Below are 26,375 nucleotides of genomic sequence, written 5' to 3'. Positions count from 1 at the left end.
ACATAGCAGACCAGTAGGGAAGTGTGACCCCTTGATCTTCACGTGTTGGGGAGCTGCAAGCCCTCCCCTACACGCCAAGCTCAGCACACGCAAATCACTCAGGGCAACATGCAAGCACCTTATACTTATGAAGGACACACTCAATGTAAATGCCCCTTTGTTAGCCACCCAGTAATCCCTGGACTAGCTCTCCCCACCTCCTCTGATTGGTGGTTAGATCCAGACATACGTGCACTTTCAGACATGTGATACACATAAACGGACTAGGTTAACCCCAATATAGCTCAGGTTTTGCCTGGATACAGTTGCTGGATAAGTCCTATTTAGCTAGAAAACCTTGACTCTTAAACCAAACGTAGCTGGGCTTTCACTGACTTTTCACCAGAAAAATGTTCACTGGGTTGTGTCACAAAGTTGCAACATTTCTGGCTGAGCTCCTGGCTTGCCTTCTACTTTTTCTTGGAAGTCAAATTCAGTGTCTGTCATGAACACCGCAAAGGAGAGGAGCAGTTCCCCCTCCCTACACCATGCAGGGGAAACATACAGTAGGCCTCATAACATAAAAACTGGTCTGTGAGCTCGGGAACCGGTCTTCAGTCTGTATTCACAGGTGCGCAAAACGTGCTCTCTCAACTGCTGCTGCATACTTGACATCCCGGACGTCTTCCTGCGCAGATTCTGCGCAGCGTACACAGCACGCCTCCGCCGCTGAAGCTGTGGATTCCCTGCCGGCTGTGCGTGCCGCAGCTAAGGCACCGTCCCGAAGCTGCAGTTAAAGCTCGACTGCGTGTTTTTTCGGAGAGGAAACCGGGCGGTTTGCGCCTTGTCATTATGGCCAGACGGACAGACACACCCAGCGGGAAGACCGCTCCACCCCCGCAAGAGCGTAACACAGGGGTGCTTCAGCGCACCGCCACACCACGGTCCCCAGCCACAACACAAAAACACCACACAAGAGCTTCCTTTTCAAAGAGCCATCTCCTAAAATCCACAGCTAATAGCGCTCAACAGGATGCAGTATAAAATAATGTAGATTTTAAATGATCTTCAGAAGGTGATGTTACTTGGAGCATAGGAACCTATTTTACTCGTTGGTTTTTTCACTATTTTACTGTTTCAGCGATGGGAGTCCATAGCAGCCCGTAGAACCGCTTTTTTGTGGATTTTTGTGAAATTTGGCAGGTTGGTAGAAGACAGTCCAAAGTATCTAGGCACCAAATTTGGAGTCAGTCCATCCACCCCTCTAGTGCCTCCAACTGGCCAAATTCCAGTAACAGGTCCAAATTGGACCACTAACAGAATTAGTTGCATAGAGCACTTGCAGTGATATTTTATTTTTACAAGTGATCTTTTTTTGGTATTCAATGCTATTTCTTGGTTATGTACAGTATATACCTTTTACATATATATATATATATATAAATATACCCTTGTTCTCATATCCAAGAATAAGGCCATTCTTATTCAAATTGACCTTTTTTTTTGTCATTACCATTTTAGTCAGTTTTAGAACCCTTTAAGAGAACCACAGACAAAAAAAATCCAGTTGGCAGTTTGAGAATTTACTGCAAATATTGGCAAAGACAATCACAAGTGCTGGTTCTGAAAAAAAGCCATGCAGCTGTTGAAAAAAGCTTCTCTAAAAGGTTACACAGTGAGAAATAAAATCAATCAAGCTGCAGGAAAGTAAAGAGGCAAATCACAGTCCACACTTACACCACTCAATTTAACTTCAAACTACTGAACAGCAAACAAATCATATTCACACAAATCAAGAGTGTCGAAGCCAAAACCGTCTTACAACCTCAATGAGCAGAAAGACTTCCCTCAAAAAAATAAAAGGCAAAAAATAAAGCGTTTATGTCTCTAGATATTTATGAACGAACATGTTTTCCCGTTTCTGAGGATGGTAAGCTGGTCGGTCGGTCAGTCTGTCCATATCGTCTCCACTCTCCAATGGCTGCCCTCAGGGATTCTTCTCCCATAGCATCACCCCCCACCCCCACCCCCATCAGGGCCATCACCATGGTAACACGCTACTCCAGCTGGAGGGAAGGAACGAGCCATCTCTGAAGCCGATCACTGGAGCCGACTCCGCCCCCACACCCGAAAACGCACGCAGGCACGCACGCCTAAAACGCCCGCCCACACACGCGCACACACACACACACACGCACACACACACACACACGCACACACACACACACACACACACACGCACACACACACACGCACACACACACACACACACACACGCACACACACACACACACCTCTCTCTTCCTCGACGTGCCCCCCCCCCCCGCTCTCTGTGCTTTCTAATGCACTCAAGACCACCAGCAGAGGGTCTGCCCTTCTCTCCTCTCTACCCTTCCTCAGAAATACACTCTAAAGTGTACAGCACTTAGACAGAGACAGAAAAAAGCAGCCGTGCTAATCCTCAGCGCGGGGGAAAAGTGTTAGAGCTGGCCTTCTGACACACACACACACACACACACACGCACACACACACGCTCTCTCTCCCTCGTCTGCGCGTGTGGTTTTCACAGAAACATTCCCCCCCCCGGTGGAACTGCCAGCTGTTCCCCTTCCATAGACAGTCAGTGCCCTGGTAACAGTTGGGTTGGTGGTTCGGAGGGAGGGGGGGGTGGGGGGGTCGGTGGGGTCGGGGGTCCGGTTTGTCTGCTGCTGGTGTTCCGACGCGGGCCTGGCCGCGTGGCGAACGGACGGGGGGGGGTGGCGGGGGGGGAGGGGTTAGAGGCGGGGTGGTCCTGCGGCCGCTCTCCCTCTACCGGGTGCGGGTAGCTGTCCCTCCTGCAGTGGTGGTGAGGTGGGGGGGAGGGGGGGTCTGCGCTCCTCTCGGTCGGCCGGTGGGGCGCTCACTTCTGGAGCTCCGCTCTGTAGCGCCCGCGTCAGCGTCTCCTGGAGGAACAGCAGGACCGTTACTGTAGATACCGGCCTACACTGAGCTCCGCGCACAGCGCACACACCGCTTACACACACACACGCACGCACGCACACACACACACGCGCACGCACACACACACACACACGCGCACGCACACACACACACACGCGCATGCACACACGCTTACACACACACACGCGCGCACACTTACACACACACGCGCACGCACACACACTTACACACATACACACGCGCACACTTACACACACTTACACACACTTACACACACTTACACACACACGCGCACGCACACACGCTTACACACACACGCTTACACACACACACACGCGCACACTTACACACACTTACACACACACACACACACACACACACACACACACACACACACGCGCACACGCGCACACCTACACACACTTACACACACACACACACACTTACACACACACGCACGCACACACACTTACACATGCTTACACACGCTTCCACCTACACACACTTACACACATACACACCTACACACACTTACACACATACACACGCGCACACCTACACACACTTACACACATACACACGCACACACACACACACCTACACACACTTACACACATACACATGCGCACGCGCACACCTACACACACTTACACACATACACACCTACACACACACACCTACACACACTTACACACATACACACGCGCACGCACACACACACACCTACACACATACACACGCACACGCGCACACACACCTACACACATACACACACGAACACACCTACACTAACACACACGCATACGCACATGCACGCACACCTACACACGCACACACAGACACACACACACACCTACACCAACACACACACGTGCGCAGATACACGCACACCCGTGTACACACAACACACACAAGCGGCAACACACACACATGAACAGATATACACACACACACTTGCACGGAAACTTGTGCACACACACACACACACAGACACACATACACACACACACAGAGCATGCATTTACAGCGCGATTAAACACGCCAGCGCATTTTACACCAACCCCTGATGACCCCATGGTGACAGTGCATTACCCCTTTATTTATTTACCTCATGACATTCCCCTTTCATTAGTGAGTGTAAGCAACCATAACTGTGAACAATTACTAATGCATGACAGATACCCCACAGTTAAGCTGACGACTACTCTTTTCCCAACAAAGTCATTACAGCAGCATCTACAGCAAATGATCTTTATTTGAGGTGAAGTAATGGATACAAGTAAATAGAATTTCTCATTCCATCTGCAAGACCAATTAATCATACCCCATTCTGCCTTGTATTATGCAGTGAACTGCTCAGTTTTCATTACACCACTATTACTTAATGGAAAACAAACCAATCAAGCAGGATATGTTTAAATATTTTCTGAAATAACAACCATTTTCCTTGAAAGGGGAATTGTGCATTGCATAAAAAGCAAGAGTCCTTTAATAATATGCTAGGCCAAACGCTATGCAATACTGGGGTGTATGCTAATAGCACGCGTACGCGCGCGCGCACACACACACACACACACACACACACACACACACACACAGCAAGGTAACCAGCATTTCAATCACGCTCCCCAGAATTCAGCAGACAAACCACACGGGGTGCTTGTTTTTGAAAAATGTACATCTCAAATAGCCTTTATTGAAAACACAAACAGAACAAATTGACATTTAAACACGAGAGCAGCGGCAATCACTTGTACGTGTAGTATCTGCAAAAGAAACAGAGCAATTTACAACAGTGAGGAATGCCTTAAGCTGAGGACTCAACTCCCCTTCTCTGCCAACAGCCACTGCATCGCTGTCTCTACGCTGTGTGTCAAATCTCATCACTGCCACATTCAATCAGCTGGGAAAAGTACAGTTATAGCCATTTCCTATTACTCCCTCTGTCAGTTTATCAATTTAAATTACATCAACTCTTTACAGAACTGCTTAAAATATTAATGTTGTTTTTTAATAACTGGCCAGTTTTGGGATGTTTGTTTGTACAAAATGCTCCGACGGTCTCTGGCTCACAAACAGAAGTGGTACTTTGACAGAATACCGACGCTCAGAGCGTTAGCTATAACACAGTAAAAAAAAAACGCACAGAGAAATTAGCCAATGACGTTCGGCCGGCACGGAAAGACTCGGACCGTCTCCGGGCTGGAAGACGGTGAAATCGGGAGTTCTACCGGCGGTAGACAGGTGGTGTTAAGGGGCGTGTCTCACCTTCCTCCGGTCTTGAAGATGAGGTCGGCGTTGGGCGCCCCCTTGGGGTGCTGGTACCGCGGTCGCCTCTCTCGGTTGGTGTTGGCCGGGGCAGGCCGCTGGGCCAGGGACTGCATCATCTCTGCAAAGGGGGGCGGGGGGGTACATAAACAACAGGGGTAAGAGCTTCTGTTACATCACCTCTCCAGTCCAGACCCATAAACTACTGTGTTTACCTTTAGGAAGGAAAAATACTTAGTTGCGTCTAAATCTCAATCCACTGTACAGATATGAGTATAGATATGAGTGTGTGCGTGCATGACAGAAGCGTCCTGTGTGTGCATGCGTGTGTGTGTGCGTAAGTGCGTGCATATGAGAGAGGCTTCCTGTGTGTGTGTGTATGTGTGTGTGTGTGTGTGTGTGTATGTGTGTGTGTGTGCATGCGTGCGTGTGTATGAGAGAGGTGTCCTGTGTGCGTATGTTTTTGCCTGCGAGCGATGTATGTGCGCGTGCGCGTGATGTACATGCGAGTCTGTGTGAGAGCACGCCCTCACCCTGGTAGTCCTCCTGCTCCTGGCGCTCGTTGATGTCGAGCGTGAGCTTCTTCATGCGCATGCGCTCCTCCTGCTCCGCCTGCTGCTGGTTGAAGTGATTGGCAGCCAGGTGGGAGGAGAGCGGCACGTTCAGGATCTTAAACTGCGGGGAGAGAGCGAGAGGGAGAGGAGAGAAGGGGGGAGGAGAGAGAGGAAGGGAAGAGAGAAGGGGGGAGAGAGGGAGAGGAGGAGAGAGAGAAAGAGTGCACAAACTCTGTTAAAAGCGTGTCCACGGAAACGCATCCACGTTCACCACTTCACACAACTCCCCCCCCCCAAAAAAACACTGCCCCAGCACCCATTTTCACACTTACAGAGAATTCCATTCAGCCCAACAGAAGCCAGAGGCCCGCAGCACCCTCTCTGAGCGAGGGGCCCTAACCACAAGCAAAACAAGCCAGCGGGGAAACCTGCCCTCCAGACAGAAAATTCTCTTTGTGGGTTCAAATCCTGCTGCAGTTCTCCGGTTCTCCCCAGTGAGGAAACCCAGTTAGCCGCAGCAAATACAGCGCGTGTTTTTGTTTCGTGTGTCAGACAGAACGGCTTTCGATTTCCTTTCCCTTTTTACACGGTCTCAAGCGGTCAGAGCTGTAACAAAATAAGCTGCATTTTTTAAAATCGGACACTCTTCAAAATAAATATACCAGGTAACGCACTTCCAGGAAAGCGCTTCCAGGGAACAGTGAGGGCATTTACATTCTGGGGCGTGACATAACAGACGTGCTCTGTGTGTGTGTGTACATCACACACAAGGGGCATTAGATCATCAGAGAGGGAAGGGAGGAGAGGCAGGAGGAGAGAGAGAGAGAGAGAGAGGGAGAGGATGGAGAGGGAGAGAGAGAGAGAGAGAGAGAGAGGAAGAGGAGGAGGGGGAAGGAGAGAGGAGGAAGAGGGAGAGAGGGAGGAGAGAGGAGAGAGAGAGAGAGGAGAAAAGAGAGGAGAGAGAGGGAGGGACAGAGAAGACGGAAGTGGCAGTTGGGTTAGACGCCGTACGCACACAGGGCCCCTTTATCCACCCGTTCGAGACGACCGCGCCGGTCTGCGTTTTCCGCCAGGACCGCGCGGCCACGCCTCTTTCTGAGGACGCGCGGAATCAAAGGAACAAAAGGGGCTGTGAAGTCGGCGGGGTCACGGGGGGCAGCACCAGCACTGCTTTTAGCGCTCGGCTAAACAGCGTTTTGAGTGTGAAAGGCACCCGGGGACAGGGACGCGCGCGCGCGCGTGCGTGCGTGCGTACGTGCGTGGGAGAGGCTCCGGCCCGCTGGAGAGAGCTGTGTGTATAAGGAGGCTGCAGGGCTCCAGTGTGGGGCACCCTCTCCCTTCAGAGAAACACCGCACACGCCCAGTGGAGCGGGGCCACGCCTCACACTGCAGACCGCCCGCACATTCCAGCACTGCTCCCCTCACACCACACACACACGCCATGACACCACACACACACGAGGTCACACACACGCCGCACGTACACCACACACGCAACACACACATGCAGCACACAGCACCACACAACACACACACGCAGACACACAGCTCCACTTGCAGAGTCAATATTATAACAAGCTCTGCTTCACACACAGGTGGTACTGTACGGACTCACTGAGAATACAAGTATGCACACACGAGCACGCTTACACACATACACACACACACACACCTACCTCAGACACATATTTAGAAAATAAAAAAACAGACTCTAAAGGCAAGACGGCCAAAACTATTTCTGTGCAGGCTGGCAATTTCAATTCATAACCCAGCTGTGACTCAGATGCAGAGACTGAATTATGAATGAGTGTAAATTATGAAAAGGAGAGGAAGGAGGATCTGTCCAACTCTGACAGCGGATACGAATGACTGAGGGAAAATCTGAGCAATGTTCTTGTAGAACAAGATGAGCAATTTCACAATGCAGGTGAGCACCCTGAAACCACTCTGGAAGATAAGCAGCTCTGTACAGCACTGCGTACTGTATAAGTGTTCCTCTGCACAGCTGAACACATTAAAACTGTACCTGTCGCTCAGTAGAGCTGTAAACGCTAACCGTACACATATTCACATTCTAAAAGCTTGCTGGATAAGAGGCTGGCCGGTTTTCCGGTGAGCTGGCTAGTCTCTCAGTACTTGCCACTGATTAGATAAAAGGCTACTCGGATAGATAAGAGGCTAGTTGGTTAGAAAAAAGGCTAGTTGGTTAGCCAGTGAGCTAGCTGGTCTCGCAGTACCTGCCGTTGGGTAGATAAGAGGCTGGTCGGTTAGCCGGTGAGCTAGCTGGTCTCTCAGTACCTGCTGCAGGTTAGATAAGAGGCTGCTCAGCTGGATAAGAGGCTAGTCAGTTAGCCAGTTAGCTCGCTAGTCTCTCAGTACCTGCCGCTGGGTAGATAAGAGGCTAGTCGGTTAGCCAGTGAGCTGCTGTCCTCAGTACTGCCGCTGGGTAGTAAGAGGCTAGTCGGTTAGCCGGTTTAGCTGCTGGTCTCTCAGTACCTGCGCAGGTTAGATAAGAGGCTGCTCAGTGGATAAGAGTGTCGGTTAGCCGGTTAGCTCGCTAGTCTCTCAGTACCTGCTGCAGGTTAGATAAGAGGCTGCTCAGTGGATAAGAGGCTAGTCGGTTAGCCGGTGTAGCTCGCTAGTCTCTCAGTACCTGCCGCAGGTTAGATAAGAGGCTGCTCAGTTGGATAAGAGGCTAGTCGGTTAGCCGGTTAGCTCGCTAGTCTCTCAGTACCTGCCGCTGGGTAGATAAGAGGCTAGTCGGTTAGCCGGTTAGCTCGCTAGTCTCTCAGTACCTGCCGCAGGTTAGATAAGAGGCTGCTCAGTTGGATAAGAGGCTAGTCGGTTAGCCGGTTAGCTCGCTAGTCTCTCAGTACCTGCCGCTGGGTAGATAAGAGGCTGCTCAGTTGGATAAGAGGCTAGTCGGTTAGCCGGTGAGCTCGCTAGTCTCTCCGTACCTGCCGCTGGGTAGATAAGAGGCTGCTCAGTTGGATAAGAGGCTAGTCGGTTAGCCGGTGAGCTCGCTAGTCTCTCCGTACCTGCTGCAGGTTAGATAAGAGGCTAGTCGGTTAGCCGGTTAGCTCGCTAGTCTCGCAGTACCTGCTGCTTGTTGCCCTTCCTGGTGAGCATGACGAACTGCATGGTGTCGGCGGTGTCGGCGATGTCGGCGTCGGCGCTGCAGGCGGGGGCGGGGCCCTTCTTCAGCTGGCTCTTCAGCTGCAGCGGGATGGCCACGTCCAGCTGGTGCACCTTCACCGACTCGCCGCTCCGCTGCTGCATGGACGCACGCACACACAATACAGCACGTTAATGATCAACCACCGCACAGACCTGTGCATGTTTTCACAAGGTGCCCCCCACTGCACTGCCAGTAAAAATAATACACAATAACAAACAAATCATTTATTGCTTATTAAATTAATCAAAGGAAATCGCAGGAGCAGACTGATGTGAATCACTGTAGACACACTCATGTAACTCAACAGGTCAAACTGCGATTACCACGAGTCGCTCACACTTTACATTCACCATGCCAATAGGGATATTAGAATTTTTGTTGTAAATTTTATTTTGTGTGCAATAACTATTAGCTAATGTCATCGCGTACCAACTACCTAGCCAGTTAGATCACTGTCACCATGGTTACTACGCATGTCACTACGCTGCATGAGCCTATGTGTTACCTGCAGGTTCTCCAGCATCATCTTGTCCAGAGCCTGAATGAAGTCCTCGTCCTCAGCGCAGGCCACGTGCTTCAGACCCCCACCCTTAATGGTCACCTCCTGAGGAGAGGGAGAGAGCGGCGTCAGACACAGGCTACAGACACACGCTACAGACACGCTACAGACACACGCTAAAGGCACACGCTACAGACACGCGCTACAGACACGCTAAAGACACACGCTACAGACACGCTAAAGACACACGCTACAGACACACGCTAAAGACACACGCTACAGACACACGCTAAAGACACACGCTACAGACACACTAAAGACACACGCTACAGACACACGCTACAGACACGCTAAAGACACACGCTACAGACATGAAAATATGCACTAAAAACATGTTAAAGACACGCTACGGACACGTTAAAGACAAGCCGCATCACGTGGAGGGGACCGGGGTCGCTGCCCTCGCCAAACTCACGTTGTTCTCCTCGTCCGTTTCGTTCTCTTTGTTGGAGTCGGTCAGGTAGTCCGTGTTCTCTTCCTCCTCTTCCTCTCGCTCTTCCTCCTCGTTTTCGGACCCCTCCTGAAACAGGCAGAGCACCGTTTAGGGCAGGCCTCTGCACTCTGAAGGCTGGGCCCTGTATCTGCGGGATCGATCCCTGGCTGTGTCGTTAACCGTCTATGACCGGGGGTCCTCAGTAACAGGACACAACTGGCCTTGTCCTGCGAGTGGCAATGTCAGTTTAAGTTGACCGTGGTCGCCTGCGTTACATCATTTCCCTCCAATGACAAGCCTGGAACTCTCAGGTTACCAGCTGTTGCTAGGGAGACATATGTATGCCTCTTCCTACTGGTGCTAACTAGTGTCACTGGTTCCCCAAGGGACTCATGTCGCAGTGGCACAGGGGTGAACGAGGGTTCCAACTGCCAATTCAAAATTATGGCAGAAAAAAAAGCCACACTTGGGAACCCTTCCAAATGTGACATACTTTCTTCCTTTGCTGCACTGTCCATTAACAGTCGGATACACACACCGTACTTTCCCACGTCAACTATCGCATTTTTTCAACGAGCCGAATCACGTACCTAAAGGTAATGTAAACGTTAATGCAAGATAGCCTCATTGTACTTGTGTGTGCGGGCATGTACGTAATATGCAGGTCTTGAACAAATATTTATGTTTGGGTAATTCTTCAGGAAAAACCCACGGTAACCCAAGACGGCTCATATCAAGCGTTAGCCTTCTGACTGACAGCTTTGGACTGGCATCATCTGACAGAGAGCCAAAATAAACTCGAGAGCAGAAAAATGTCACAAAGACAAAGACTTTACAGAGGCAGCAATAATCACGGTAAGGTCAGGACACCAGTTTCGACTTTCTGTCGCATGCCGTTTGACCAGAGTGTGACCGCTTTTCCACCGAGGGACTCGATGATCATAAGCGCACCATTGTTCTCATTTCCTTGTATGAAAAGTACTGTCGGCACCTGTTGCTTTATAACTATTTCACGTGCGTGTTTTTAAATCACTGAAAAAAACCTGAATAACTTCCTGTTGGAAAAGTGTATTTGGCACAGGAATGTTAAGATAAGTGGTAATACTTTAAGCCGTCTTAAGCATTAATATGGATAGCTGGTTTTACAGAGAGGGTTCCACTAATGTACATGTCCGCACTTAAAACACAAGGACTGATACACACTAATGTACATGTCCGCACTTAAAACACACGCTCCACACCGTGTCCTGGGGAAGAAAGGACTGATAAGGGGTCAGTGTGGTGGTTACAGCACTGATCAGCAGATCGCTGATCAGTGTCCTCATAATGGCCTTTTCTCATTATTCATGAACTGTCTTTGTATTTGAATTTGAAATCTGAATTTGTAATTTAATTAACATACCATGGCTCACTGCCAACCTGCTGGACGTAACAGACACACACTTACCAGAGCTAATCATGACCCAACACATACTAACAATACCATACCGTAACACACACATAACTAAACCAGAGCTAATCATGACCAACACAAGGTAACATAGCTAAACATGACTATGCAGAAAAGCAATAGTCAAACGTGACAGACAGGCTGACTGTACGCTAACCATACCGGTCTGACAGACACTGGATTTTTACACACCTCCTCTTCATGGTCATTCATCTCACTCTCATTCCCAGACTGCTCCTCGGTCTCGGCCCCGCCCTCTTCGTCATCATCATCATCCTCTTCGTCCAGGGCCTCCCCCTCGCCCATGGTGCTGGAGCACTTGCCGTCCTTTTCCATGGCCAGGCCTGGAACAAGGGGTCAGGGGTCAGAGGTCAAACGGGCCAACGGTGGCGCCTTACCCCAACTGCACCTGCTCACTGGAAATACAAGCTTAACCTCTGCGTTAACCACGCGGAAATCCACTTCCTTCTGTCCCACATTCCTACAGTCACGCGAAAGATATTTTGAGCACGGCTACACTCCTAGGTGTATTCCAAATTTTCAAAGAAGAAATATGGAAAAAAAAATAGTAAGAAGATTAGTCACACACACACATGTCCAAAGCTGTTCTTACAGTAAAACATTCTAAGCATCTCTAATGATCTCAAGTTACTTAATCCAACAAGAAACCCATTGACAATACAGAAACATGGTTGTGTTGTAAAGACTCAAAGAAATGATTATCACGCCAAAATTTGAAGCAGCATTTTAGAAAGAGCTGGAAATTTTCAGGAAAACGAACCACGCTATATGGGATGGGACTAAATTTATTTATTTTTGAAAGTTTGAAAGTTGACATATAATTTCTGGCTGACTCCAGACCAGGTAGCTGAACCAGAGCTCACTGAGGAACAATGACGCCGCTGTTCTGGGGGGGGTTGGGGAGAGGGAACGCTGGCGTGCACACGGTCACTTGACCCGCATTTCCAGAACGACGCAGTCAGAGGGGCGAGGCTATCGAACGCGTTCCCCGTCTGCATTCCGCGCCGACGGCGTGGAGGAGCGACCGTCGCTCCACCCTGCGTCTGCGCTTCGCGCCGCTCGAGCCCAGTCAGAGCTCAGAGTTACGGGCCGCCGCCAGAACGCGGCTCACTGACCCACCGTTTCGCCCGCTGCAGCGCCAGTCACACAGACCAGCCACTTACACCCCGTTAAATATTTAAAAACTACACTAAACCAACGGCCAACCAGAAGCGGTCTCTCAACGTTACACACGGCATTGCAGCCATTTAGCAGACGCTCCTATCCAGAGCGACTTACGCAACTTTCACATAGCTGTCTCATAATGTATGCAGCGCCTCACAGTGTATTCAAAGCAGGAGAACTGAAGCAGGTATAGGTCAGCAGTAGGCCGCGTCTTTACGTGCCGTTTGCGTGTAGAACTGGCGCCTGACGCATTGGCAGCTGAGGCAAAATGCACTCTGCATTTTTTGCGGTCTGAATATTTGATGAATTCGCAATAACCGTATGCAGGTCCCGGCACAGAAAATTAACCTCCACTTGTGAGAAATAAAGGAGTATGACTTTAGTTTTGGTTTGATAAAAAAATGTAAAGTGTCATCCAATCAGATATCCTGCACAGTAATAGCCCTTTTTTCGGGAAAGCTCTGGGGCAGTGGAAGTGTCCCACAATGACTGCAGGATAGCCCTCGGCTGACCAGGCGGGTCGGGGAGGCCCACAAGCACTCGATCCCGGCTGCAGGTCAGGCGCGAGCGCTCCCGAGAGAAGGCGCAGAGAAAAGAGAGAATGCAGGAAAACCTGCGAGGCGCTGACATTACAGGTAACACCCCCGCCATTCCCTCTCTCTCTCTCTCTCTCTCTCTCCCCGCTCAAACACACCTTCTGCTCGCTTCGGCCAAAAGCCCCTGCACTGGGTGACCTCACCTGCTCGCCTGCCAAAAAACTGCTTTAGCCATGTAATGAGACTTAAATTTTGTACTATTTTTCCTCTCACGTAGGAAATAATAGCCAGTTTTAACTTACTTTTTGCTTGACAACTAAAATTACATTACCGCATTGGCAAGTCTTGAAATGAGTAAATGAAATTTAGCATGAAATTTAGAAATGAGATTTTAAAGTCTAAATATGAGACAAAAAAAACTTAAAACTGACTTATTCTTTGGTTTTTGCAGTGCAGTTAACATGAAACCTGTGCCGTTAGCGAACACGTCCATTAGCGAACACGTCCATTAGCGAACACGTCCATTAGCGAACACGTCCATTAGAGAACACGTCCATTAGAGAACACGTCCATTAGAGAACACGTCCATTAGAGAACACGTCCTTTAGCGAACACGTCCTTTAGCGAACGCGTCCTTTAGCGAACGCGTCCATTAGCGAACGCGTCCATTAGCGAACACGTCCATTAGCGAACACGTCCATTAGCGAACACGTCCATTAGCGAACACGTCCATTAGAGAACACGTCCATTAGAGAACGCGTCCATTAGAGAACGCGTCCATTAGCGAACGCGTCCATTAGCGAACGCGTCCATTAGCGAACACGTCCATTAGCGAACACGTCCATTAGCGAACACGTCCATTAGAGAACACGTCCATTAGAGAACACGTCCATTAGAGAACACGTCCTTTAGCGAACACGTCCTTTAGCGAACACGTCCTTTAGCGAACACGTCCATTAGCGAACACGTCCATTAGCGAACACGTCCATTAGCGAACACGTCCATTAGCGAACACGTCCATTAGAGAACACGTCCATTAGAGAACACGTCCTTTAGCGAACACGTCCATTAGCGAACGCGTCCATTAGCGAACGCGTCCGGTAGCGAACGCGTCCATTAGCGAACACGTCCGTTAGTGCGCGCCTTTCCGCCAGGCGGCGCTCCTCTCACCCAGCTTGAGCAGGAACTCCCTCTCCAGCTCGGTGACCTGCCGCGTGGCCTCCTCCAGCGAGCAGCACAGCCTCATCTTGGGCCGGAGCAGCTCCAGCGTGTCGCTGATCATGTAGTCGATGTCGATGGGGAACGGGTGCTCCTTCGTCCACACGTCCGTGCTCTTCTTCCACCAGATGTAGCGCTGGACACGAGGCAGGGAGCACAAAGCAAGGAGCCTTTAACATCACTAAGAGTGCAAAAGAACTTCAATATAATAAACTTTATTTTCAGAGTGCCTTTCATACAAGGAAGCTAGCAGCTCAATGTGCTTCAAAATGCAATAAAGAGACAAGACATATAAAACAAGGGCAAAAATACAAACAAAATCAAAAATGTAAATAGTAATAATAAAAATAGTAATAACACACAAACATATAATCTCAATTACAATTTTTTGAGAAAATGGTAGCCATACTTAGTGCATCAAGATATTGAGGCCTTAAAATTTCTCTCAAATTAAAAAAAAAAAATAAAGCTCTGAGGGCTAATATTTTGGAATAGGAAGGACAAGCTTCTAAAACGTGCTTCATTACAGCTCATCCGGATTCTGACGATCGAGAACGTTCCTACACAGCACATTCAGAGCTGACAGAGACGAACCTGGAAGTAGATGAGGAAGCAGTCGAGCTTCCGCTTGCTGGAGCCGCGGTCGAAGTACTGGCCGCAGGTGTCCAGCAGGGTGCAGACCATGCGGACGCGGAAGAGGTGCTCGGGGGGGTCCAGGACGCTGGGGGCGCCGTCGGGGCTCACGCCGAACGAGATGAAGGAGAAGAGCGTGCGGAAGACGACCGCCGACTCCACCATGCGGTAGTTGTAGAGCTCGCCCAGGAACTTGGCGCTGCTGATGCGTCTCTGGTTGAACTTGGGCTGGTTCACCTGCGGACAGGGCAGAGGTCTTAGCGCACCACACAAAGCTGCTCGCTTCCACAGCACGGCTGGGTTCTGCCATCTCATAAACTTAAAGGGAAAAGTTCACCCTGAAAATTGTCCCAGCATTTTCTTTCTTTTGGAAACGATTTGTGGACCTGACAGTGTCCGCTGTCTGCAGGCTCTTTCTAGCAGATTTAATTAGTCCATCAAAAGGCTCCACAAGGCCTCAATTCAAAAGAGAAATCTGCACAAGGATGATACAGCTGCTTATGTTTAAAAATGTCTTTCCAGACCTCCCAACCGCCCACTGGACGCCCGCCCCCCAACCCCCTTCAGCACCCCCTCTAGCCCCCCCCAGGCCCTCCTGACCTCCATGCCGAGCCGGATGTCCTCCAGCACCCCGTCCACCACGTGGATGCCCACGTCCTCCTGGTAGGCCACCAGCCCGGCCAGCAGGTTGGCCACGCAGTGGATGCTGTTGTACTTGACGTTCCAGATGTTGACCATGCAGCAGATCAGGTAATTCTTCACCTCCGCGTCCTGCCAGGGCAGCTTCCGCATCTGCCTCAGCACCTGCGGGGAGAGCAGACGAGTGTCCACCGCCAGGTCTTACTCAGAGAGCGCTCATCTGTGCTCCTCCAAATCAACAGCGGGGGCTGCAGCAATGGGCACTCACACACATGCCTGAACCAGACCTGGGTCAAATGCGCATTTGCTTTGGATTCAAATACTTCTCTACGCTTTACTGATCTTGTCTGGTGTATTGGAACCAATGAAATACTCTGAAAAAAAGTACAAACCCCGCCTTCTGGTTATATTGGCAGGTAATTAACCCAGGTATGGCCTGAACATTAAAAGTTGAGGATAAAAAGTAGCTGGTACAGCAATGAGGTATTGTACCTTATTGAACCTGTGTTTTGTAGTTGTTCCAATGACCATGATATGCACTGTTGTACGTCGTTTTGGATGAAAGCGTCCGTTAAATACTGTAAATGTAATGTAATGTAATGAGGCGTGGTTGATAATGTGGTCGTGTGCAGCAGTGAGGTGTGGTTGGTAAAGAGAGCAGTGAGGTGTGGTTGATAACGTGGTCGTGTACAGCTGTGAGGTGCGGTCGATAAAGTGGTCGTGTATGGTCGGGACCGGAGTACCTTCTCGGTGGTGACCTTGGACAGGTCCTTGTACAGGAGCTTGCGGATGTACTCCTGCAGCGGCGGCCTCTTCTTCCGCACGGTCTTCTCCACGGGCGGTGGGTTGCAGTAGTAGTACGCGTTCTCCACCATGGTCACGTAGCGCGCGTCCAGGTGCATGGCCTGCTTCTTGCGCATCATTTGCTCCTAAAGATGGAGGGAGAGAGGGAGGGAGGGAGCGGAGGGGGAGAGAGAGAGAGAGAGGAGAGAGAGAGGAGGGAGCGGAGGGGGAGGAGAGAGAGGGAGAGAGGGAGGAGGAGGGAGGAGGGAGGAGAGAGAGAGGAGAGAGAGGGGGGGGGGGAGAGAGAGAGATGGTCATCACTCAACAAATTCAAAAAGTTCTCACATGACTTCGAAAAAGCCATCAACTGATTCCAAAAAGGAAAACTTTGATAATATTATTTTTCACTTTTAGTGTTGTCCTTCATAGTAGTTATCTAATGAGGAATGAACAGGTGGACCAATTTTATGAAGATGGAAGTCACTTCCCTGTGCTGACTGGTGTACTCATCACACTTTATCTTGGTTTATTTCTGTCTATACAGCAGCAGTAACAAAAAATATATTGCACATACTTGAGATATATACTGTTTAGAGGCTATGCATCAGTAGAAAAATAGAGATTTAGCTCAAACTGGTACTTTCATAGCAGCAGCCTGTATGATCATAGCCCAGAAAAGAGGCTTCTATAACCTTCCAGACACACTTAGGACAGGCTGCAGCCTAAACCTCCTTTAGAATATTAACATCACATAAATTATTAGAGCTGTTTATTCTGGACCGTAGAGAAGGTGTCCCAATCCAGTGCTAGTCCTATTGCATCTGGAAAATTAATTTTTATTATTTAAAAAAATAATAAATTCTTTTTTTTTTTTAATTCTAGTCGTCATCGGGTTTAATATGCGTGATTGATAGCATAACTGACCAGGACCACGCTGGTTTATGTGAAGCTGATGCAGTACTGACCAGGAGCACGCTGGTTTATGTGAAGCTGATGTGTGTCAGTACTGACCAGGAGCACGCTGGTTTATGTGAAGCTGATGCAGTACTGACCAGGAGCACGCTGGTTTATGTGAAGCTGATGCAGTACTGACCAGGAGCACGCTGGTTTATATGAAGCTGATGTGTCAGTACTGACCAGGAGCACGCTGTTTTATGTGAAGCTGATGCAGTACTGACCAGGAGCACGCTGGTTTATGTGAAGCTGATGCAGTACTGAACAGGAGCACGCTGGTTAATGTGAAGCTGATGCAGTAATGACCAAGAGCACGCTGTTTTATGTGAAGCTGATGCAGTACTGACCAGGAGCACGCTGGTTTATATGAAGCTGATGCAGTACTGACCAGGAGCACGCTGGTTTATATGAAGCTGATGCAGTACTGACCAGGAGCACGCTGGTTTATGTGAAGCTGATGCAGTACTGACCAGGAGCACGCTGGTGCGCAGGTGCGATTCCGGGGACCTGAAGAGGAAGCGGCCGCAGGTCTCCAGCAGAGTGCAGGCCATCTCAATGTGGTGGTGGGAGAAGTCCGAGAGCAGCATCTGACCAAGAGAAGCACGCGGTTACCACGGGAACCATCTAACTATCACCATCACAGTACAGCACATCGCAACACTGTTACGCGATCAATCATATCACTTCACTACTTACCTAACCCAGGTGGCGAACGACAATGTCAAAGCTACACATATACAGTGAACTGTAAATCTTGGGCTGCTGTCTGACAACCAAAAAGTGGGTACATTTCAAAAATGCTTCTTTACAGTCGGTCTAGTGACCCTCTGCACACAGAGCTGGAAAGCGTAGGTGTCAGAAAGTAAAAGTCCTGCCAGGTGTTTCTTCCATCCATGACCTCAGCCAGCTGATTTCACCAATTTGTTCTGCTTCCCGGCTAAAGAATTGGTCTGATTAGCAAATCCAGGCGATTGCAACTAATTACTGGGGAGGACTTTCACTTTCTGAACCTGGATTTCCCACCTCTGCCTGCACACGGACGGACACAAACGCACCTTCAGGCAATGAAGAGTGTCCGTTTTGGAGAACATCTTGAACTTGGCGAGCTCCCCAATGAATCGCACTGTTTTGTTTTTCGTTTCGATGTTGATCTGATCCTTCTTTCTGATCTGTGAGTTAAAAAAAAGAACAGGAAGGTGAATCATTCTTATACATTCTAGAAAGAAACCTAAAAAAACCGTACAATAAAAATGCATGAAAATAGTCTACTTCAGCACCTCCCTCCATTGCGTCTAAAATGTTATACAGAAGCATCTAACATCCAGTTTCATCCACCTACAACCACAGAATTACCAATATTCACATAAGCCATTTGCAGAAGCCTATGTGAACTAGAGCCCTTGACAGTGAGCAAAACATGGACCACGAAAGCAGCAACCGCCCTTCCGGAAGCTTCTGAAGAGACACCCCCCCACGCCCCCAACCGGATGACTCACGTGAAACCGGAAGTCCCCCTTCAGCATGGAGCACAGGTCCTCAGCCACGTCCGACATGCAGGGGTGCAGGGTGGCCACCAGGCGGGAGTAGAACGGGAGGAGGTCCAGCCTGGAGGAAACAGGGTCCCACAGTTTTAACGCAACGCAAAGGGGACGGTACTGACGCAGTAAAGCCAACCGTGTCCTGAGCGCCATTACAGCACTGTCGCAGCACGTCAGACTAGCGTCAGACTAGCATCAGACTAGCGTCAGACCAGCATCAGACTAGCGTTAGACTAGCGTCAGATTAGCATCAGACTAGCATCAGACTAGCGTCAGATTAGCATCAGACTAGCGTCAGATTAGCATCAGACTAGTGTTAGACTAGCATCAGACTAGCAACGGACTAGCGTCAGACTAGCATCAGACTAGCATCAGACCAGCGTCAGACTAGCGTCAGACTAGCAACGGACTAGGATCACGTGTGCAGGTGGAGCGCAGCTGCAGCCATTCAAACGCCATAAAATAAATGATCTCCTGGACAAACGGTCTGTAAAACTTTTATTTGCACCGATTGTCACAGTTCAGTCATTGGATACTAGGTAAACACAGATTTGGTGGAACAAAATGATAAAACTGAGCAATAGCACCACCTTGGGGTTGTAACTGAAATGAACAGCACTCTGAAAAGAGCACTCTCCATAAAAACCTATGAAAACCTTGTGTAGTCAAATTTATCCTTTTTTTCATAGTTACAACTAGGGCCACCAGTTTGTCTTTTTCTTGTACACGTTTCAGTTCACTGCCATCAAAGAGGGTGATATCTTTTTTTGTCCAGTACGTGCGTCAAACAATTATCCAGACAGAACCACCCCAGAGGTCTACCTCGATAAAATAATTACCACTAATTAAACACAAACAATCATTAACAGCCACGTTTAAAAGCTACACTCACGTATTGAATTCAGACAGACTATTTAGGACAGCAGATACGTGATAGTATATTAAATAATGTACTAATGGTGACTAGTATTGGCCATTTGGATACTTAATTGAGTAACTAACATCCCATTTACATTGTGTTACCAATAAAGGATGAGTCTGAACAGTAATTGAGTTTGGGCTCACAAATAGGTACGGCGCATTTTCCTTTTACCGTTGCCGTGGAACAGTGAAGAGAGCCCGGACTAGCTTCCTCCGGTTAGCCTTGGTGTTCATGTTCATGCAGAAATCCATGGCGGCCTGGAACAGAGCCGAACGTGAGCCAGCGTACACAGAAACGCTCTCTGTACCGTACGCTGCGGTACTTCATTTACATGCTAGTGACAACCTTAGCAAACACTGGGCAGTGACTGGTCAAATGGCAGTAACTGTGCAAATAGCAGTCATTTGGCAATACCGGGTCTTGCCAGGGTTCCGTGCCCAGGCTCACAAGATGGCCTCCATCAGTTTTTCAGTAATGGGCTCGTTTTAATAATGCAAACAAGAGGCCTTATTACCATGTTTTACTGAAATGTGCTCTTGCTACCAACATTCACTGCTATGAAGGATATGCTTGATAAGACAGTAATGCACACACACGCACAGGATTCGCTCCAGGCTAGCCCATCTATCCAATTTAAGTGCTTTCTGCATCTCGCTGTTCAGCTACGTTATAACAGCTCAATTTTGATTCGCACCGCATTGCTGCAAACGTGCAAACGGTAACACTGAGACTCAACTCAATTATACTGTTATCTCTGTTAAAAAAAGAGCAAACAGCACGGGTTCCCACGGTTACAAAGTGTATTTACTGATACTTCATGTACAGTAGACCTTTACACAAGTCTGCACTGTAATGAGGTACGTCACTGTGTATAAACAATTCCATGGTGTGTGTGTGTGTTTTCTCAGGGCTGTCACTCCTTGCCTTGTCGATTAGGTCTCTGTTGACGCAGTTGGGCAGCTGCTGGATGAAGGCGTCTACGATGAGCTTCAGGTGAGAGCCAGTGCTGGCCTCCTCGTCCTCTTGTTCTAAAGAAACACGCAAACGTCACCTTTGCTTTCCTTAGGAGAAAATGTATTTTAGTTTCAGTGTAGTTAATTGTAGTTAATCTGTGTTCATCTCATTTTTATTTCAGTAGAAAACTGTTTTTTTTTAATCTGATTTAGTGTGATTCTACTTTGTCTAGTTTTACTTTCTTAGACAGGCATATTTCTTTTTTTTGCTAGTTTACCAATATGTTATTTCATGGCTAGTTTTGTTGCAACACTACATACTGCCTGGTGCAAACCTATTCATCTCTACTCCTGTACAGGCCAGCCAGCCCACCCACTCTCTTGTACAGGCCAGCCAGCCCACCCACTCTCCTGTACAGCCCGGCTCACCCACTCTCCTGTACAAGCTGGCTCACCTAATATTCCAGCCTGGCTGTGGAGACTCTGCCCCGGGGCCTGATCTCTCCCTGCCACTAACCTGACTCCTGAAGGAAACACTGCACACAGTCACGTGAACATGTTCGCAAAGACATACTAATCGTCCAACCAGCTTGGTCAGTGCTATCTGCACATGCTTATGCTTAACTGCTTTTTAACTGAAGGTAATTTTAAACTTCTGTCTACAAATCTTCAAAGGTAGAGGTGCTCTTCCTATTAATCCCCTAAGATACAGGCGTTCTCCACACTAAGAGGGGTCACGTCCTGACTCCTGACTATACTGTGTTCCTTGGAGGACAATGGGAACTCACACAAGACGGTCTGCGCTTACCTTGCTCGTCCAGAAGCTTCTTGGCGAACTCCTCCCCCTCCGCCTCGTCACCGGCCTCCAGCTCCAGGGTGTCGTCCGCGATGTCCAGGGTCTCCAGTTCCAGCTCCAGCTCCTCCGTGCTGGCCACCTCCTTCACCTCTTTGGCATCTGGGCGGGTCATGTGACACAGAAAAGAGGCGGGCCTGTCAGAACTTCTCTCAATGAAAGCTTAGCTTTAGAGACGCTGACGGAGCCAAACTCCGAAACGCACCAATCACAGGTGTGTGTGGAACAGGTGTGTGGAACAGGTGTGCAGACAGGTGCGAGGACAGGAGTGTGGACAGGAGCGAGCTCACGTATGTGGACAGGTGTGTGGACAGCAGCAAGCACAGGTGTATGGACAGGAGGGAGTACAGGAGGGTGGAACAGGTGTGCGGACAGGTATGAGGAAAGGTGTGTGGAACAGGTGTGCAGACAGGTCTGTGGAACAGGCATGTGGACAGGTGCACAGAGAGGTGTGTAGAACAGGTGTGCAGACAGGTCTGTGGAACAGGCATGTGGACAGGTGCACAGAGAGGTGTGTGGACAGGTGTGCAGACAGGTCTGTGGAACAGGCAGGCGGACAGGTGTGGGGACAGGTATGGAGACAGGTGTGCTGTACAGGTGTGCTGCACCTTTGCTTTCCTCCCTCTCTCTGCCCGGCAGGCCCTTCTCGTTGTCCTTGAAGAGGATGGCGGGGACGAAGGCCTTCAGGTCCACCATGTTCTCGTAGAAGTTTCGCGCGTCCTCGTCCTCCCAAATCCCCCCCTCCAGGTCGTACTCCCCCGGCTTCCCCGGGGTGAAGATGTCAATGCCCGGGCCGTGCTCTGCCAAAAAAGGGGGGTCGACAGTCAGACCATCAAACCGCCGACCAAAAACTATTCCTTTCGCTTGCCTTTAAGTTCAACTTGCAGCCTTTCCCCTCAAACACCACATCTGGAAAAATGTGAAATGTAATTGCGCCATCTAGTGACAAAATAACCAATGACAAGCTTCAAGTTTGGCCTAAAAAAAAAGGGGCTCATTAAAAAAACAAACAAAAAAACGTACATGTATGAACATCAGATCTGGTGGGGTTGTTTGAAAAAACAGGAATACGGATGACTGCGCTCAGTAAAACTCTGAATAGCCCTCTTTGTAAAAGGGAGCTACCAAGCAAAGTGAGAGAAAAGCTGTGAGCCCTTTAAGCTGTCACTCACTGACCATGTGACACTTCCTTTACCTTCCTGCACGGTCTTATCCTGGGGCAGGTCTGGCATGTTCTCGTCCAGCAGGTCTGCCAGCGACTGCGTGTTGGCCAGGAGCTTCTGGTACGAGGTGGCGAACTCCTCGTACTGCTTGTGTCTGTCTTCGCTCAGCTCCCCTTTGGAATGCAGGATACGCCTACAGACACACACCGATCAGAACAGACAGTCCAGCGTTCAGGAAAACCAGCACGCCAGACGCAGAAGCACAAGTGGACAAACAATCCGCTGCATTGCATCATGGGTGCTACAGTCATTAAGAGTAAAAACCGTCCAGTAAATGTTGCACTGAAACAAGATGAACGACATAACTGCAGACTATTACAGAGACTAGGTTACACATTTCACAGTTGCGCCAATGTCCACCAAATAAACTTCGCTTACATAACATATATCTATGTGTTCAGTGGCAAATTAGATATTCTTTTTATGGTAGTTAACAGAGACTAAAATCACTCAAAGCCCGTGCCGAGATGCACTGGGCGAGCCGCCGAATAGAATCTCATGGCATGTAGGCCACAGACAGGCTCCTCCCACCTGTTCTGCCTCTCGATGTTCTGCAGCTCGCGGTGGTCCTTCTTCAGGTGCTTGGTGAGGGAGGTGAAGTACTCCCGCAGAAGGTTCTGGAAGGGCTGCTGCTTCTCGGCGCTGATGATCTCGCTGGGCGGGAAGGCCAGGCCGAACTTCTCGGCCGCCGCCCGGACCCGGCGCGGCACCAGGCCGGCCACGTCGTCGCCGCAGTGCTTGCAGAAGCTGATCACCACGGAGACGTGGGTGTGCGTCTCGCGGTCGGCGCCGATGATGGCCTTGAGCTGCTCGTAGATGAGCGACAGGCCCTCGCGGTCGGTGAACAGGCCCACCACCGTCAGCTCGGCGACGAAGCGCAGGTCGGTGCGCAGCTTGCTCACGTTGGGCGTCTTCTCCTCCTTGCGCGCCTCGAAGTGCCGCCGCCAGGCCTGCAGCAGGAGCGGCGCGAAGTCGGCGTAGCGCTGGTGGAAGAGCGAGCACAGGTGCACGGAGCAGCCCACGTCCGAGATCTTCAGCTTGGCCTCCACCACCGAGGCCACCGCCTCGGCGATGTACTTGCTGAGGTTGAGCGAGGCGAAGTCGCCGGAGAGCGCCTCGCGCTGCTGCTCGGTCAGCGTGCGCAGCTTCTTGACGAAGGCCGTGTTCTTCTTCAGGCTGGAGTCCAGGCGGCTGAAGAAGGCCTCCTCGGGGCGGCCCTCCTGGGCGTTCTGGTTGCGGACGCGCAGCTCCTTGCGCGACTGGTGGCGCTCCCACGCCTCCTGGTGGAGCTGGTGGCCCTCCTCCTTCTCTCTGGAAGGGGAAGACGGCGCAACGTTACCGCACGAAGTTTATGGCTAACGGGCAACTCTGGTGCGTAACTACCGGCTGGTACGACTGGCCGAAGACCGAGGTGGAAAGTCGGGGTCAGAAAGAAAAAGTCCTACAATGTGTTTCTAACACCCATGAATTCAGCCAGAGTTCCACAAATGAGTTCTGCCTCCTGGCTGAAAACTTGTGCCAATCAGAAAACTTTGATTTTGACAAAATTTGAACAAAATGCTGGGGAGGACTTTTACTTTCTGAACCTGGATTTGCCACCCCTAGTTCAAGAGCAAATTAACAGGGCATGCGGTAAACTGGGAGCATTAAATCACACAGAAACTTTAGATGGTACTGTGGGTTATTTCATTCAATACAGCGGCTGGAGATGGTAATGAAAACAATGACATTCACATTTGAGCATGCTGGCGTATTGTAAAGGCAGGGCCTCCAGCCATACAGCCGACAGAGAAAACTCCCTTCAGTAATGAGAGTACTTCCGCAGAGGGCCCGTTATGACTGGGCTAATACTTCAACCAAAATAACAACATAACAATAACAAAATCGTAAACTAAATCAAATTGCCTCTTATTTAGGGAGTCAGTTTCACCATTTGAGAAAAGAACCAAGATGGATCAAGCTTCCTTCAAAATCTGTCGTTTTACTTGCATATGACTATTACTTTCTTTTAAGATGTATAGTTCATCCAAGAACAGTTTTATACAAAATAAAGCTTCTTAGAAAATAACATGTTCCATGTGAGACAACCTGCTGTGCATCTCATTATCATACTGCTATTCAGTTTCAAGTTGTACTTCAAATTCACAGAAGTACCCTAAATAAGGAATTAACACTGAACAAGTGAAAAGCTGCCTAATTTAGCCCAAACGCTGCCCTGCTGTGATCTTACTTGAGTAGATTTGCCTCTTCTTCACGCTGTCTCTTCTCTTCTTCCTCCTGCATCCTTTTCTTCTCCTCTTCCTCTTTCAGTTTCCTTTCCTCCTCTTCCCTCTGCTTCTGCTCCTCCTCTGCTTTCAACCTTTCTTCGTCTTTTTTCTTACGGTCTTTCTCTTCTTTCTTTCTCTTATCCTCTTCCAAACGTCTCCGTTTCTCTTCCGCGGCTTTGCCGTTGTCTTTCTTTGCACACGCCTTCGTCTCATCCTTCGATTTCTCCCGGGAAGAGGCAGGCCTCCTTTCTGTCTCTCGGTCCTTGTCTTTCTCCTTGTTTAAAAACGAACACACATCTTTCTCGTCCATGTTTACCGACTTGTTGCGCTCCGCGGGCATACTGTAAAACAGCAGGATACTGCGTCATTACAAAGCCAAAACTATCTTAGTTGGTCTCAGTTATAAACTATGTAACTGTCGTGTCATATCAACGCAAGCTAGTTTCAGGTTTGTGCGGAAGAGTTTTACTGATAAGTAAAATCACATTCGTCACGTTAAAAGCAAATGGCTAAGAATATTGATGTCACAATAGCATACACATTGTTCCGCTGCTGTCTAGCCATCTATCTAGCATGAAATGTAACAACTCTTACTCATTGTTAGCTAACATCTTCGAAGACTCATGCAGCTACTATTGATACCTAGCTAGCTACAACGTTATTCTAGTTAGCTAGCTCACTAACGCCAGCACATTTGTTTAAGTGACAAGTACGGCAATCAAGTTTGTCTACTAATCCAGCTAACTATCGTAGATAACTTTAGGTAACACTGGCTCTTCAAGCTACATCAGCGATGATTAGATGGCTAACTAACGTTAGCTACCTAGCTATGCTTGAAAACGTAAACAAACAACTTGGCGCATATGCAATGTATGCGCAGTGACTGATCGCTAAATAGTCACTGCCGTCGTCCATCTGTTCTACTTTGTTTAAAAATACTTTCAAAAAACACTAAAACATCACATTTATTGTGTTATTACCTTCAATTTGCACCAATATAAACATCGGGCTCGTTTGGTGGTTAAAATACCCTTCCCTATTGCTGAAGGACCTCCCCAGTTCTCTGCTCCACGCGGCGCCTGAACTAAATATCACTAAAATGGCATCTGTCAATGTCGATATAGATTTAGAAATATTCAATAATCACATCTCACAAAGACAGTACTATTTGTCCAGTATTTTACTAAATTTGAACACAGTAATCCTCGAGCTCTGCGCCAGAAAAACCTATGAGACAGGCAATATGCTAGCTGACCTCTGAACTCGAGCAATACGTAGGCATATTTTATTATATGCAAATGACGTTACA

At 49.1% G+C, this 26,375-nt stretch overlaps 1 protein-coding gene across 4 annotated transcripts; it reads right to left on the bottom strand.

Moving 5' to 3' along the window:
* Positions 1-1,541: 1,541 nt before the first annotated feature.
* Positions 1,542-26,350, bottom strand: upf2 (UPF2 regulator of nonsense mediated mRNA decay). 4 transcript variants are annotated; one of them, XM_064342567.1, is made up of 22 exons: positions 25,661-25,952; positions 25,030-25,407; positions 23,331-24,110; positions 22,772-22,932; positions 22,185-22,376; positions 21,532-21,678; positions 20,695-20,798; positions 19,942-20,027; positions 18,807-18,915; positions 18,366-18,479; positions 17,781-17,897; positions 16,317-16,502; positions 15,535-15,738; positions 14,896-15,171; positions 14,254-14,437; positions 11,555-11,706; positions 9,895-9,999; positions 9,426-9,524; positions 8,842-9,015; positions 5,722-5,863; positions 5,189-5,309; positions 1,542-2,922 (listed from the first exon to the last, which is right to left on the bottom strand). In XM_064342567.1, exons 1-22 carry the CDS (start codon positions 25,675-25,677, stop codon positions 2,913-2,915), a joined length of 3,858 nt encoding a protein of 1,285 aa, XP_064198637.1. In that variant the 5' UTR covers positions 25,678-25,952; the 3' UTR covers positions 1,542-2,912. The 4 variants fall into 4 exon arrangements, with proteins under 4 accessions (XP_064198637.1, XP_064198638.1, XP_064198639.1 ...); XM_064342568.1 differs by having other exon boundaries at positions 1,542-2,919; XM_064342569.1 differs by lacking the exons at positions 1,542-2,922; positions 25,661-25,952 and adding exons at positions 4,581-4,686; positions 26,047-26,350.
* Between the last annotated feature and the right edge of the window lie 25 nt (positions 26,351-26,375).

The sequence above is a fragment of the Anguilla rostrata genome, chromosome 7, assembly GCF_018555375.3.
Source record: "Anguilla rostrata isolate EN2019 chromosome 7, ASM1855537v3, whole genome shotgun sequence".
Taxonomy (NCBI): domain Eukaryota; kingdom Metazoa; phylum Chordata; class Actinopteri; order Anguilliformes; family Anguillidae; genus Anguilla; species Anguilla rostrata.
Note: the sequence above shows the minus strand (reverse complement) of the source record. Positions and strands in the feature narration are given on the sequence as shown.